A 17653-nucleotide genomic window follows, 5' to 3' on the forward strand; every position below is an offset into this window, starting at 1 on the left:
CAAATTGTGAAAAAATGTAATTAATATATCAAACTCGTGTTATTCATATTTATAATTGTGAGCTTTTATAGACTATTATAAAGTAAAAATTATAATCAATTGTCGTACAAGAAAGAAAATCAATTATAATTAATATTGTAGTACTAATCTCTTTAATCTATATACAGCTAAGTAGAACTGAAAAATATTGAAAAAGTGGCTAGACAATTATTTATGAACTTTGTGTGAGTGAAAGTTTATTAACAAAATTTCAGATACAACGAATTCTTAAAAATAAATGAGAGTGCCATCTATAGAAAATTAAGTAAACTTTTCTCAACGGATACGTAAAATTGTTAAATTCCTAGAACTCTACCTTATGATACTCGGAATCCAGGTAGTGTCGGCATCTGCGAAAGAAGCGTGGAACTAACAAATATCATATTCTGTAGGATAAATTTCTACTTCATTGAAACTAATTGAAACTACTAATCAATACAAATCTTTTAACAATATATAGTAATATTATAACTTTGTCTAATATGGAATAAAACCGAAATATATCCCTTGTTTCTTTTTGTTGAAATTCCTTTATTTCAAGTGTGAACTATAACTATCATCATAAATTGTCTTTCAACAATAACTAAAGAATTTCGTATAAAAAATTTGATTTAAACAAAAATAATCCGGTGTTACACATTATATTTTATTATAGGAGTTTTTAGAAATTAGCTTTATACATCAGTTTTCTTCTTAGCATCCAGTAAGTATTTTACATTCTTGCAAATTCTTTCAAAAGATAAGGATCATTTTAATTCAAAAAGAATATTAGAAAATTGATAACATTTTTATCCTAAATCTAAAGATTTTCATAATCGTTCTTCGGGTACCTGGAAGAATAAGGATAATCCTCATTCAATACAGATGTTTTCAAGACGAATCTTGGCATCCCCTTCTCATGAAGATTTCCGGTTCCACGAAGATTTAAAGGTATCTGCAATCTTTCCTGGAGATTATTTTTACCAACATAGCTTGGATACTTTAATCTGAAAATGGGAATGGATTTTTCCTGGAGGTTATCCACCCCACGAAGTGGTTCTGCTGCAATGATTACCTCTGCTTCATTTTCTTCATCTAGATACCTTTGATTATGATCGGGATCTGCAGGGGCGCAAAGAAAACCACCAATGCTCAAAAGTATCAACGTAATCTGAAAATAATTTGTTTGAATTTATAAACTACGTAATTAACATGTCTAAATTCTCAGGTTTCCTGGACTTTGTGCTTATAATATATAATTATAACAGCCCAGAAAAAAAGAATCGATTGAATGGAAATTATTTTGAATCGGAAAATTTCGGAATACCGATTTACGCAAATTTTAATCATTGCAATCGGCCGCCATAGTCATCACCGATATAGGTAAATCTGGTTCCATTATTTTTCAGTGTTTTAATAGGAACGACATTTACTGACCGAGTAGTCTGAAATTTTTTAAACTCAGCCGTTAAATGTCATTCAGATGGTTCTTGAGTTGGTGATTGCTATATGGTAAGCGGTTGAAATTATCAAATTAAATTTATAAGACCGATTACAATTTTCACAAACTGATAGAACGCAGTTTGCGTGAATTGGAATTCTTAAATTCCTCGATTCAAATATTTTCCATTCAATAGATTTTTTTCTATTCCCCTGTATTTTCCCGCTTTCTCGAAAAACTTCCCCTTTTCTCTCAAAATTATATAACAAGTATATAGAGCATACCAAACAAACGTGAAGAATACATTTTTGGACAAAATAAGGATAATGATTGTTTGTGTATATTTGTAATATCATCAATTTGACTATCCAATTTGGTTAGTGAACAAAATTTCTTCTAAAATGCAATGGGTATTCATTTAATAAAAGGAACATTTAAACAAATTTTAACATCCCATTACAACTTCATTAAGTAAATAGGTAATACTTGTTAAACATGTAAACAGTTTTTATATTTCATAAATACTTTTTAATATTTCTCTTATAATATCTAATTTTACAAAACTTTGAAAATTTATTATTAAAGTTGCAAATTTAATTCATTTTGTTAATAACTTCATAACGATATTATATTTAAAAGATTCTATTTCAATTTAATTTAGTTAATAGACTAACCGACTATAATAACCAATGTAAAGTTTACTTTTTTCAATAGATTTCAAAATACAATACATTAATAAAATTAAAAATAAGAAACAATATATCATAACACAATAACTATTTAAGTAAAACAAAGATTCAAGTTCTGAAAACTATCGTCCATTAAAGATAAACACTCTATAAAAAATCTCCCCACTGCGCAGGCACATTCTCATATTTGTGAATAGACCTTTAACATTAAAGGTCAAAGCATCAACAACTGTAATTTGTTGATTGTGAAATCTCTTTTGCTAAAGCTACTTTGGCTTTAACGAACACCTTCGCATCACATATCTCGTTTTTCCCACTCGATTTTGTCAAGAGTCCCCACTTTTCTTCATTAAGTACAAATTTTATTTTTCATGATTACATTCATATTTTTTTCTTATTTTGCATTTATTTCTATTTTCAGCTGCTTTAAAAAATGTATAATGTCAATAAAAAATACAAATCCTATCAAAGAATAATAAATGACAAATTTGTCAATCTTTTTTGAGGGAACAACTTTTGTTTATTAATTCTTTTTGTAGATTTTGTCTTGTTTTTCCAAACATTATATTTTCTGTTGGTAATGTTGTTTTTTAAGATTGAAAAAATGCTAGCGTCCTACTAAAAAAATAATTGCTAAAATAAATTTCTACTTCCTTTTTGAATGATTAAGAAGACTTAAAAATAATTATGTCCCTTAAAAAAGTGTGTAAGAAAATACTCATAAAAATCGATTTGTGAAAAATAATTTCACAAAAAGAGTTAAAATAAGAGAAATATGTTTTCAAACAACAGTGTGAAACGACTCATTAGAGACAGATGTATGACAATTCAAGAAAGAGGGAATAAGAAGGAGACAATCATAACACCACTCTCTTATCCAATATTTTTCGAAGCCTTTTTAGGCGTCCTCTTCAGGGAAATTTTAATAAAAAACTAATAGGGAATATTTATATGTTATTCTATTATTATTAAGAAACAGAATTTAATTTAAAGGTAATTATTCAGGAATTATTAACACCATTTACATTTCAATTTTTAATATTCCTGAAAATTGATTGTATCTTTAAAAGAAAAATTAAATCAATTTGGCAATAAAACAATCTTGAGAGTTCAGTTGAGGGTTAATCGATTTCAAATATCTTATGGAATCAAAAACAAGCTAGCATAAACTTCAATCTATGACAAAAACTTATCTTTTTGTCATGTTTTTCTTAAATCTAGTAAAAGATGTAATTTCTTCTTTCGAAGCATTATTATTAATCACGTTCATCAAAATAAAAAAACTTTCTCCTTCTAAATGTATCAAATGATTTTAAAACACAAGTTTCTGGTTCAAAGACATTACGTATACTCAGCCAGAGACAAGTGTCTAATGCCAAATTTTGAAGAAAAAGAAACAGATATCACAGATTCATAGAAAAGAGATAGTAAAGGTGCTTGTTGAATAAATACCTAAGAGACTCTACTTAAAAAATTTTCATAAATTTAGAATTTTAGTTTCTCAGCAATTAAATATCTATCATTTCAGAAATATCCTTTTTAAGGAGATTTTTTTTTATTCTCAAGCAAACATTGAATAATATTATTTTAAATAAGTGTTTTCAAAAACATTAAATATTATTTTTATAAAGAATAAAGTAAAATTCCTTAATAATTACGTGTAGTATAATTTTAGTATCGTATACACATTATACCTATTCGATTGACCTTATTAAAATATTCAAAGAATCTCCCTTTGACTACCATTAATGCAGGTATCAGGGATGATTATTTCATTAATTAAGACTCTTTCATCAATGTGATTAAGTCATTCCTAATATACATTGGTCTTGAAACAAACGTATTTTCATTGTCTTATTTTTATAATTTAAAAAAATGCGCATGGTATAAAAAAATACAGCTTGTCTCTTATTTCCAAAAAGATAATTTTTTTATTTTTAATATATTTTTTTAAATAAAAGTTTATAACAAATTTTTGCTTATTTTTTGCTTTAACAACTTTTTTTCATTTTCCTTTTCTATTGTGTCGTTTCTCCAAAAACGTAATTTTTTAAAATTTTATTTTGAACGATTAAAGGAAAATCTACTCGTCCTATCAACAAATTATTATCAACAAATTTGTAGATACTTTTTCAGTGAACAAATTTTGTCTTTTAATTCTTTTTCGTACCTTGTATCGTTTTTCGAAAATTGTAAGTTTTTTATATCCAATGCTATTTTTTATGAACAAAACAAAAACTACGCGTCCGATCAAAAAATGACTGAAAAGTTATTTGTAAGAGTTTTCACTCTTTTTGGGATCAGAAAATTTTTGTATTCATTTTTATGGCTTGTTTTGTTTGTTCCAAAATTTAATTTTAGGATTTTTCAATGTTGTTTTTTAGGAATAAAACAAAAACTACGCAATCCATCAAAAAGCTATTGATAATAAATTTGTAGCTCACTTTGGATAAAAAACTTCTGTATTAATTTTTTTTGTAGCTTGTGTCATTTGTCCAAAAATTTAATTTTTTAATTTTTAATGTTGTTTTTTGCAAATAAAACAAAGTCTACTTATCCCGTAAACAGGTAATTTGCAACTAATATTTAGATCTTCTTTGTATATACAGTTTTTGTCCATTCATCTTTTGTCGTATCTCGAACAGTTTGCCCGATAACTGGATTTTTCGATTTTTATTTTTTTTGTGCAATCCTTTTGTTTTCTTTGAATTTTTTTCATATCCTGCGTTATTTGGCTTAAAATGTTCATTTTTATTTGTTTTTTTTTTTTGAATTTTGTAAATGCTATAATTTTAGTAATTTTTTTAAAGAAGAAAAGTCATCAGCACAAATGGTTCATCTTTTTCAGTACTGCAAATAACCGTACATCGAATTTTTAAATCTTAAAAAAAAATCTTAAAAAATTTCAAAAATTCTTTAACTTTTTGAATTTTGATCAAAAATAGATAGCTAACGTATTTGACCTTCAATTTAATACACTAAAAGAGTACACCCAAGGCCAATCACACATGCATACATATATACATACATTCATACATACATTCATACATGCATACATACATCAAGGGGTACGCATTCGCGAAAACCTGTTTTTCGGGTTCAGAGGATCTCAGAATTAATGAAGAAATCTTTGAACATTATTTACAAATATAAAATTGTTACTAAAAGATTGTTTCTTTTTTTTCAATATGTATGAATAACTATATACTCTTCCCCCTATTTTACCCCTTTTTCGTAAAAATGATATCATGTCCCGCTTTTTAAGCTCCTTCTTCGCTCTGATCTCTGTTATAAATGGTTTTATTAATTTATTTTTACTAAAAAGTTGTCAATCGATGAATATTTAATATCACACCCTACCCCTACTGCATTTTGAAAAATAACCAATTATTGCTCTTTTGGAAATTTAGTGTATATTTTTTTGAATTGACCATGAAAAAGTCATCAGCGAATATTTCCGAGGTTATATTTATAAACATCGCCTAAAAATACGTTAGTACACGTAATTTTAACAGAACGAGAATAGAATTAGTTTTGAACGTAATTCTTGCCAATTTTAATTTTTTAATTTTTGGGGACTTTTAGGAGAATATATGAACCATTTTGGGTCTCCCCCGAATGAGACTTTACTTTTGAACTCGAAACAAGATTTTTCAGACAATTTCAAACAATTTAGGGAAGGTCACCCCACAGTAGATAATGATACTATAGTAGATGATCATTAATTATATTCACAAATATAAGTTAAATAAACAATTATATGTTAATTATATTTACACATACTGTGTCTTAAATATTAATTACATTAAATAAATTACTTTACATACAATAGTATTTCCAATTGATGATTATCTACTGTAAGGTATTCTCCTCTATGCTCGAAAATTCGGAAAAATCATCAAAGTAATAAATTACCCAAATTTTGTCATCAATTTAAAGTTTCATTGTTAAATTTTATTATTTAAGTAAAACTCTATAACATTGTCTATTTTCCCTATTATCAAGCACTTCCTTATTTATCTATAAGTTACTTTTCAAAATTCATTTGCTAATCTTTATTTTTATAAATATTTCAATTCTTGAGAAATCTTCTAATTGTCATAGGGGAAACCACCCTGGTAGATGTAGATAATGATTCAACAGTAAATAATAATAAATTTGAAAAACAAATAACAGTCAAATAATCAACTATAATTTTAATATATTAACACGTATCGTGTCTTATCTAATAATTACATTAAATTAATTATTTTACATGCATAATTATTTTTAATTGATGATCATCTACTCTAAGATCATTATATAATGTAGGGTGGTCACCCTTCTTTTTGGATATTCGTAAATTATTCAATTTCTAAGTCATTTGATTTGACAATATAACTTGCGAATCATTTTTATTATTTACAATTCATTGTTTGCTTCTTCTCTGCTAATTACTGTGCTATCTACAATTACAATGATTTCTTTCTTTCTTAAAACTGCGATTTTCATGTCTTTTATCTCAAATTGACACATTTGCAATCGATTCCGTAAATTAACAATCATTGTATGAAAAAAAAGATGGTGCTACATTTGCGTTAGTGTGCATTAGTATAATGACCTTGTTAAACCTGAAATGTGTGCCACTGATGGATAACTATCCTTAAACTTTCTTAAAGTACCTCTTAGAACGATATTTTGCTTTCTTCACAGTTCTTCAAATAACTTCTTATAAAAAGTCCTAGATTCACCTCAGCGATATCACAAGAATTTTTAATAGTGTAACTTCCGGTTGTGGGACCTTAACCTACCCTCAAGTCTGGGACTTATTAACAAGAAATATCATCTAATACAAAGTAATACAAAATCTAAAAAATATTTTTTCGAACAAAATATGGTTGATTTCCCTTTTACACATAAGAAACACATATATTTCTGCTTTGGAAAGTTATATAATGTTTATTTTTTATTTTAGACGGAAATCTTAAGATACTTTGGTTTTTAAATAAATCTGCATCACAACTTAGAAATAGAAAACGCTTTATTTAACAGAGTAACCTCGAAAAATTAAAAAAGCAAATAAATATGTATTTCTTTTGTGTAAAAGTGAAGTAAGCAAAATGTTTTTGAAAGAATGATTTTTAATTAGATTAATTAATTAATTTTATATTAGATGGTATTATTTTCTAATAAATCCTAGATTAATTTTTTGCTATCATTTTAAAACAGTTACCCACTTTACGTAGAAGTGTAAAATTAAAGAAACTCTGAAAGATTTATACGATACTTTTTAAATCATTCCAGAACTGTCCTCATGCGAAATTATGTGAAGAGCTGTAAATAAAGCTAAATATGAATCTAAGGGAAGTTTAAAAAAGTTTAAGGGTAGTTTTCTATCAATTGTACACATTTAAATTTTGACAAGGTCATTTTTAAATATTTAAAGCTACAAATGTCTAAGGTGTACGTAAAAAATCATATAACTTTTTAAACCCCTATAAAGGGTGGTTTTTTTACCCTCAAGAGCAGAATTCTAAACAAAATTATGGTATAATTATTTTCAGTGATACCTAATATTATTTTACCCTGGTTTAAACTTGTATTTTTTTTAAACTTTAGAATTATTTCCACACTGAAAGAAAGAAAATAAGGAAATGAGACAGATAAAAAGGAATATTAAATTTTTTCAGGCACCCTAATGTGCACATAACAACCTGAGAAAATTTGTATTGACTTAGCACTGTTGAACGTTTCCTAGTATTATAAATAAAAATAGTAAATAAATCGTTATAATAATCATCTGAAATATATTTTTATTTGTTTCATAAATAAATTACACTATTTAACATAAAAAGGAACATTTTTAGCATTATTTAAAAAAATTTATATTGTTTAAGTAATAATATTGTCGAATACTTGTGAAAATCCTATAATGACCGTACAGTTGTTAAAAAAATTTTAATATTATTTATTAATTTAATGTAACTTATTTAAAATTTTTAAATATTTGATTAAATTTAAATACTAAATTTTTTGGTCAAAAATTTGAAAACCTTAATTTTTCACTGAAATATATTTCAAAAGTATCAAAGCATGATTTTTGAAGAATGCTTTATTTCTTTAAAAAGTGGACTGACTAAATTTCAAATAATTTTTTATTTGCACATCTTCTTTCTAAATAGAAAGTTATGAATAAAAAAATTAGATTTGTAGTGAATAGTATAAACTTTTTTCCAACTTCTAAAAATCACTAAACATTTAGTGACATTTTTCAGCGAATTTTTACTGAATACTAATTCAAATTTATAAAAACAAGACAACTGTGTATTTTCCAAAAAGAGGGTTACCCGGAATTTTCTAGCTGATATCTTAATATGATTTTTATTCTGTAGAAAAAACCGTTCTCCCGCTTTATTTGCAATTATTCGCTTGAAAATTGACTTCAGCATCCTTAACAATTATTCACTTGCACATAACACATTTTACACGTTCTTTCAATTTTATAATAATTTTTCACTGATGATTATAGAAACGTTTAAAAACCTTTGGCACTAAAAAGTGAAAATATTTTCAGGTAGGGCATCAAGTATTTAATTATTTAATAAAAAGAATGAATTATTAAGAAAATAATAACATAGAATCCTTGATTCATAAGGACGGCACTTACCTCGATCATGTTCGTTCGAAGTGTTTTGTGCAACTATTCACTGAATCCTCTCGATGACACTGTTATATATGTATATACCAGTACCGGTCTTACATCATCGAGAATTGATATTTTATTTTCGTAAGTTTATCTTCTCTTGCTTCGGGCAAAATTTTCGAATTGGTCTCTTTTTTCAAAACTGGATTTTAATCTACTTAAGTTGGACATCAACTTATCCCATCAGAGCCGTAAATTTTCTCCTTAAGAATATGTATTAACCCATTTACTTAATTACTTGAATTGTATTGAAAACGATACATTAAGCTTTATGAGTTTTTTAGAGTATTTTTTTTAAGTAATTAGATTTTGCCTATTGTGAAAAAGTAATTTTAATAACAAAAATTGACCAATTCCATGCAAGATCATTCAGTGGTTAGGGTGTCAGAACGATTTAGTATATGGAAACATCATTTTATTGTGCAAATAAAGGAACACTCATTTCACAGTTTATACAGAAAATTTTTCTAGGGTTTGTTACAATCATTCTAATATTACCGACGCATTCTCAAAAATTTACAGAAGAGTCTGTTCAAAAACTTGCTCTTTCAATTGATTAGAAGCAAAGTTGAAAAATTTGAAAATTGATAAAATGGGGGCTGTTTTCTTAAACCATTGAAAGACGATTTTCTCACCAAAAAAACACATGTTAACATTTCTTTTTTTAAGAAATAGCTGGAAATATTCACTACATACATAGTGAATTTTGTTCTTGGCATGTGACTGCTGCACACTGAAAATAATCATTTTTGAAGAATCGCATTTTTTAATTTTTCTTAGAAACAACAGAAGGTACAAAAAATTTTCAGATAAAAATAAAAAAAAAAGACCTTATACTCTTTTGTAATATTTTGCATTATTCTCTATTAAACATAAAAATTATATTTGAAGGAAAATTTGTTTCTCTAACTCAAAAATGGTAAAGTTCTTAGAAAACGAATGGGATGACGACTGGCTTATATACGAAGAAATTGTAAACAAAATTAAAAAAAATAAAATAAAATTGGGTCTTTCTAGAAAATCTTCTTTATTAATTCATCAAGTTTTGAAAACATCAAAAGAATATTTTCAGGAGAACCTTACCTCTTTATATGTCTCAATATTTAAGAAAATTGTTTGCCTTTGCAAAAAAATTGAAAATTAGGAAATTTTCTTGAAATTTCAACTTTCTGTCGACATTTTTTTATCTTTTGTTCCTTCCAAAAAATGTAAAAATTAGATTGTACCAAAATATATTTTTTTAAAAAAAGAAACAGTGTTTTACCAAGAACGAAACTTACAAGATATATAGTACATATTGGCGGCTATTTCTAAAAAAAGGAAGAATATTAAATCGTGGAGTCTTCGAAAAAATCCACTTTCAATCATTTCAGAAAACCGACCTCTCTTTTTCATTATTCAACATTTTTCAATTTCTTCCAATCAATTGAGAGAGCAAGAATTCACAAGTTAAATAAACAAAGAAAATCCCGAATACCTACTCTCGTTCAGCAAATACTTCATTTTGAATAAATTTTCTGACTATTTTTGAATCATCGCCGTTCATCGTCAAATGATTATGACATATCTAAAAAAAATTAATTAGAATATGAAAAACGCGTTTTCTTATTTTTACCGTGGAATGAGATTTCCAAATACGAAATTATTCTGACACCATGACCAAGACTTTTCGTGAAATGTTGTCTGATTTGAAATGAAATTGGCCAATTTTTAATCTTCTTTCGTTTACGAATCATTCATCAATATAAGGATGAAAAATGAATCCTTATAAAGTATCATATTTTAGGAGAGTTTGCCTCTCAAGAAAATGATGTTTTCTTCACGTACCCATTAATTTTTGTCAGAATAGAAACAACGATATCTTACAAAACATTTTCTTTTGAGAAAGTTTGATCTCGATAGGTGTATACATCTCTTCCCTCAAGAGAATCTGTGTATTAAATTGACTTATTTCCCCACAACGAGTGAGTGATTTAACGTGGGTGTTCATCTCAGAAGTTCCTTGAACTTGCTATTCCTTCAAGGTCGATCCTCGAAGATCATCGATCCTATGTTAAAATAATCCACTTGTAGTGCCATATTTGGATTTGAACCGATTTTATAACGGACGCTAATTTACCTCGAACATTCGATTCCTAATACAAAAAGATACAAGAAGAAATATAAAATAATGTTTGTCTCATTTTAACTTTCAGGAAAAAGTTTTATAGCTTTTAATTTACTTATAATATTTACAAGTTTCTTGTACAGAGACAAAACCGTAATTGTAGATTTTGCAACCTATGCTTGTTATTTTATATCAATAGAGTTTCGTAATTTAACATTTCTAGAATACAAGTTTGTAAACACAATTTTAAAACTTTTTTCATTATTAAGGTGTGTATCAACCTCTATAATGTCGCTAATCAGGGATAAAGTTAAGATTCCGTAGTCTTTACTGACAACAATTATTTCTATTATTGGACAAAAAATTTAAAAATACTTGTCCCACTCTTGAAAAATCATTTTTTATAAAAATTGACTAAATTATTTCTTGCAAAAAGAAAATCTGTGGTATCTCATTTTATAAATTCCGTTTGAAAAAAAAAATAATTTTCACCTAAGATCTAGCACATAACGAAGATTTTATATTATTTAGCTTTCAATATATAATTTATATGAAATTTTGAAAAATTGACCTTTTAAAGAATTTTGAAAGATTTCAAGAAATTTTTTTAAGACTCCTCATATAATCAAAAATTATTTTTCATTTAAAAAAACTAATTTTAAGAAAAGCTTAAAAAATATTTCAAAATATTTTAAAACATTTCGACTGATTTCCTAAAATTTCGAGAATGAATGTAAAAGATTTTACAGCAAACTTTTTTCAATTTTGCAATATCACAAAATTTTATAAAAAATATTAGTTCGTTTGAGAGATATTTAGAAGTTTTTAAAAATGATTAAAAAGTACTTTTCAACTTAAAATATTTCAAATAGTTTAAATTAATATGTAGATTTTTAAATAACAATTTGAAACTATTTAAGGATTTTCAAAGATTTCAAGACGATAAAAAATGTTCAGATTTTTGGGAAAATTTCAAATGGTTTTTATGTTGAAAAATTAATTTTCAGGAATTATTTTTAAATATTTTGAAATATTTGAAAACATTTCCACAATTTTTAAAAAATATTTTAGAATTTTCCAAAACTTGCATTTTTCTTAAAATTGTCTACGATGAAAAAACTTTCTAAATACTTTTTTGTTGTGTCTAAAATCATCAAAAATCTTTTCTAATTTTCTCAAGATTCTTAGGAAAATTATACTTATATTACCTTAAAAATTAATAAACAGTTATTTGACACTTTATTTTCTATTAAAAATGATTTTTCTCGGAAATTGTAATTTGATTGCATTTTTTTTTCTTTCTTGACTTAAAAATCTTTTTGGGTGGAAAATTCAACTATCTAGTTTAAAATGAACTTTATTGTTGAAATTTTTATTTGAAGCATCTGAAATTCACAAAAATCTCTATGAATTTTCCAAAGTATCTTAGAAGCATTATATAAATATAACTATAACAATAAATAAGCAACTAACTTTAAAAAATTAATAGTTATTAGACATTTTTATTTTGTATAAACAATTATTTTCCCCTTAAATCGAAAAAATACATGCGCACAATTGACGATGCAGAATGAATATAAAAAATAATGTACCCTAGACTTTCCTTTAACAAGAGTTCATAGATTATTTCAAAAATTATTTTTAATTGAGGAGTTCGTGAACAAAATATGATATCCACTTGAGTTTACTTCTCAATATTTCTAAATATTTATGGATATATTGTAGCTTGAAATCCATCGATACAAATAAAATTTTTAATGATCTATTATATTCTGCCAGGATGCTAAATGAATATTATGTAAAAAAATTGTAATTAATACTTTTTTGAAGTTATTAACAAAATAAAAATGGATGTATTCACCTTTAGTTCAACCAAGCCTAATATTTCACTCATTATTCATTTTATAATTATCTGAGTATTAAATTTCTGGTTTACATATAAAATCCGAACATAATTTTATATATGATTACTATATATTTTCAACTTTAAACTAAAAATTTAATAATTATGTAAACTTTTTTTTGCAAGAGAAATATTAAAATCTATTCATGAATTTTAAAAAGGTCTTACATATTTAACAAGTTTTACCTATTTACGTAATGAATATATTATCGGGATTTAATGTTTCTCTTAACATTTATTATTATTCTATTAATATATACTCACGTTACCCTTATAAACAATTTAAGGCTTTGTGCAAAATGAAATAGTTAAAATATTGTGAAAATGAAAATTTAAAAAGTTTAAAAATTCTAGTTCTTTTAGATAAAACCCTACATTGAGATCTGAGAATATTTTTTAATAATAGAGAAAATAGGGTGTCGTTTCCTTACAAAAAAAAAGATATTTGCGATTTAAAATTTTAGAAAATCTCAAAAAAGGATTTCATGAGTCTCCCTTGCATGCATGAGCCGCTAACTGAATTTATAACTTGTCAATTTGGGCAAGTACCTCAAACATTTTGATCTGCTTGGAAGGTGCCATACGATGTAAATATTATTTGAAAATCCGAATAAAATCACTGGGAATAAATCGATCTTAAAAGTGCCGTATATTTACTGAAGAATTTTTAGCAGTTTATGAAACACTCATTGATGACATTTACTCACATCATAAATCAATGAATCTATTTTCTCTGAAACCTGAATGCAAACATTGTTATTCATATATCCGCTTGTAATGAATATCAAATCCGTTTAAACATTTATGAGGAAATTAATTTTACGTTATAATTTACGTTATAATTTACGCTATAATTTACGTTATAATTTACGTTATAATTTACGTCATAATTTACGTCATAATGTACGTCATAATTTACGTCATAATTTACGTTATAATTTACGTTATAATTTACGTTATAATTTACACTATAATTTACGCTATAATTTACGTTATAATTTACGTTATAATTTACGTTATAATTTACGTTATAATTTACGTTATAATTTACGTTATAAATTACGTTATAATTTACGTTGTAATTTACTTTATAACTTACATTATAATTATAATGCCCGTATATTGAAATATTCCTCAATTCATGAGTCTATTCATATACGACCATTTTATTTCATAAAAGTATCCATAGATTTTCAATCAATATTTCAGTGAATACATTATTAATAGAGTTGGAAATATGTAGAGAATCGATTATAGAAGGCAAATAAATTTTCTCATAGCTATAAATGCATTTGTCTGTTTTCCCAAGCACAATATTGGATTTTATATAAGAAATAAGATCCCAAGCCACTCAATATGTGGGAAATGACAATGTGAGACGGTGGTTATGTATACTTTTCATTTTGCCCTAACGTATTAAATGCACGTGACGATAAGAGTGACGTATAAAATTTTATATTCTTAACTTTATAGAGCACCTGTGGCATAAGAGTAGGCTTTATAAGATTAAGGCTTTATTTACCATTTTCTGATCTAGATTTCATCATTGTTTATAATGGATTTAATTTCTTACAACTCATTTATATCACATGAATCTTTGAAATAATTTTTTGTATGAAATGATAGCTTTAAGTATCTTGTGAAACCGTTACATTTATTATGGGCCGAAAAAACCAGGTCTTGGAATCAATATTTTATGCTGATAAGAATAGCAGCATATTATATATTATTAATGAGATTACATAAAAGGGAGAAGATAATTTTTCATGCGCAAATTTAAAAGATACAAAAATTAGTTATTTCAATGCTCTTCTTTTTGAGAGAACTTTCGTTCTTTTCATATATGATACGATTTTAATGAAAAATAGCGTAGGGATCTTTGATTAATGATCCAGGCGGAAATATTATATATATTTTATATACAGTGTGAAGTATTATATATAATATTAATCCGTTTTATACTTTTTTTGGATAAAACAAATGAATATTATATATAACACTTCACACTATATGTACATAAACTATATATCGTTTTTACCTAGGTACGCAAGGCTTATTTTTTTTCTGTCCCTCCCCCTATCCTTACATGAATGAAGGAGGGTCATATAATTGTTTCACGTAAATTTACTTTTTTTCATTGTAAATTATTATTTTTGTTTTATATTCTAATTGAAAAAAAATCTTGTCTGTTGATTTTAATTTTCATGTTATTGTACACTAGGGTGCACAGTCCCGTGCAGAAATCGCCCGATTTCAAACGTAATACCGATCTGGCCCCGATCGGATTTCCCGATCTGGCCCTGATCGGTAGAACCGTGTGGCACATACCTGGGCCCGGCCGGGCTAGACCGATTTCATACTGAAACGCCATCTCCATGCGCTCGAAGAACTAGTGCTGCTTGTTTTTTTCTGGTGTGCAATTTCAACTTATAAAAATATCCCTTAGTTCGAAATGAATTAATAATAATAAAAATTAATTAAATGCATATTCTGTAAATAATATTTAAAACAAACAGATATATTTAATTCAAAAATTTTCATTTTTGTTTAAAACTTGTTTGTCTATATTTCTTCTTAACCGATTTAAAGAAATCAAACGATCTAATAAATGATGGCGCAATTTTTTAGCAAAAAATTATCTACAACCACCTTCTTGAATTTTTCAAGAAGTAATGCAATTGACAGAAAATTGAATTTATTTGCAGTAAAATGTTAATAGATCGTAAATCACAGCTTATTTCCCGATGATTTTCTTTGGAAGCATTCGAAAATGTCAGGTTGTAGGGAATCTTTTTGCGAAAAAACTTTTTCTAATTTGTTAAAAAGTTTTATAGGCAACATTTTTTCAAAAAATTAAAATTGCTGCTTAAAATATTTCTGGTTATCATCCATTTTTTTCATAAAAAACAAACCCTTTCCTCGAAACTGATACTATCCACAATCATTTTACGATTTTCAAAAGTATAATTCAATTTTGTATTCTGAAACCTTTTTATTTTCGTATCTGTAGCACTTTAATTTTAACTTAAAATAACTTAATAGGAAATTCAAAATATTAAGGTGGCCTTCGAAAGAAGAGGACTATTCGATAGTTTCGTGTTTACTTATATTAAAACTCCATTTGTGAAATTCATGAATGGATTATAATGAGACTCATCGTGTACCAATCGGGTTTCCCAATCGATTGTCCCGATCTGTCCCCGTTCTGGGCGTGTGTTTCATGCGCGGCCTGGCCCCGACCTGGACTGGTCTGGCCCCGATCGGGGCCAAACCGAGATTTCTGCACGGGGTGAGAGGAATCGTGAATTGACTGTTCATAATCCACTATAGCCACAATCCAGTTAGTATTAAATTCTGCTGAACGAATTCAGGAACACTTTTTTTTAATTTCAATCTACCCAATTTATTATTTAGACAAATAAAACGTGAAAATTAGACATTTTACGAATATTATTTGTTTGTTGTTTCAAGGAAAATACTGAAAAGAATTCACTATCCACTATAATTATTACATATACATTTCAGGAACATAAATATCCCGTTAAAGATTTTAGCCAATTGTTATAATCTTTATCTAGATTAAAAATACCTGAATATCTCGTAGGAGTAGTATTCAAAATGAAAAATAACCATAACTTAACAATTATCATTATTATAAATATTCTAATAAACAAATTGTATTTTTTCAAAGTTCTGTTTTTCTCATCAAACGACTTTCAAATTAATCCTAAATCGTAATAAACAGTTGCAGAAAAATATAAATGTTGAACATTTGTATTGTTAATAACAATATTATGAATAAATATAGAAACTTAACGTTTCCCGTGGGGGAAAAACTATTTTTTCTGCTAAATCATGTTGCAGCTGCCTCAGTGGTAATATATAGTATTATTAAGAAAGTGTAGTACTCAATCGCAATTGTTATTGTTTACAACAATATTTTTAATAAACAGTCATTCATAGCAATTCCACGTCTGAATAAGCGGTTTTTAAATCATGATTATTTTAACGCATCTTCATAATTATCGTTCTTAATTATTATTATTATTTAATAATAATAGCGAATTGTAACTTTTATGAACAAAATATTTAAGAAAGATTATTTTGCAATATTATTTTGGTATAAAAAAATAAAATAGCAAAAGAAATTGATCTCATAGGATATTATAGTATATATACTATAATATTTTATGGGACAAATTTCTTACTTAATGAATCGCATTGAATCAGGGGCGATGTATCTTAAAATTAATGAATTTTTCGAAATTCTTAAATCAAGAGAATTATTATGTCTTCCTCTGAATGCTTGATTTATATTTTTTCTTTACAAATCCTCTTATTTTCCTAGCAAGATCATTTTTCTTTAATATTTTTTTTATAAAAGTTACAATTTTCTATTATTATTCAATAACAATATTAATTAAGAATTACAGATAAAATAAGTTATTTAAGTAACAATATCAAGATGCATTTAAATAATGCTCACGAAAAAACCGCTCATTTAGACGAAAAATTACTACAGATGACTGTTTATTTGAAACATTGTTGACAAAAATAACAATTTCGAGTCTTAAATAAGCTATAAGCTGTAGCATTATTCCTCAACTGCCCCAACTCAAAAAGTCATGTTTTTCGATTGTCTCTAAATTATGGGAATTTGTTCGCCTACCCAACAGTATTTAATCCACAAACTTATAGACCAGGATTACCCACCCTCCCCAAGTGAGGGGGGGTTGAATTTTCAACCCCAATGCCTGCAGGGGTAGATTCAAACGCCTGTAACTTCCTTTCTAATTACGCGATTTGAAATTTT

The 17653-nt window shown here is 26.5% G+C and overlaps 1 protein-coding gene across 1 annotated transcript; it reads right to left on the bottom strand.

The window, feature by feature from the left end:
* Positions 1–219: 219 nt before the first annotated feature.
* Positions 220–8864, bottom strand: LOC117169194. Its single transcript, XM_033355424.1, has 2 exons — positions 8795–8864; positions 220–1189 (listed from the first exon to the last, which is right to left on the bottom strand). Exons 1-2 carry the CDS (start codon positions 8801–8803, stop codon positions 839–841), a joined length of 360 nt encoding a protein of 119 aa, XP_033211315.1. The 5' UTR covers positions 8804–8864; the 3' UTR covers positions 220–838.
* Between the last annotated feature and the right edge of the window lie 8789 nt (positions 8865–17653).

This window comes from Belonocnema kinseyi, chromosome 3 (assembly GCF_010883055.1).
Source record: "Belonocnema kinseyi isolate 2016_QV_RU_SX_M_011 chromosome 3, B_treatae_v1, whole genome shotgun sequence".
Lineage (NCBI taxonomy): Eukaryota > Metazoa > Arthropoda > Insecta > Hymenoptera > Cynipidae > Belonocnema > Belonocnema kinseyi.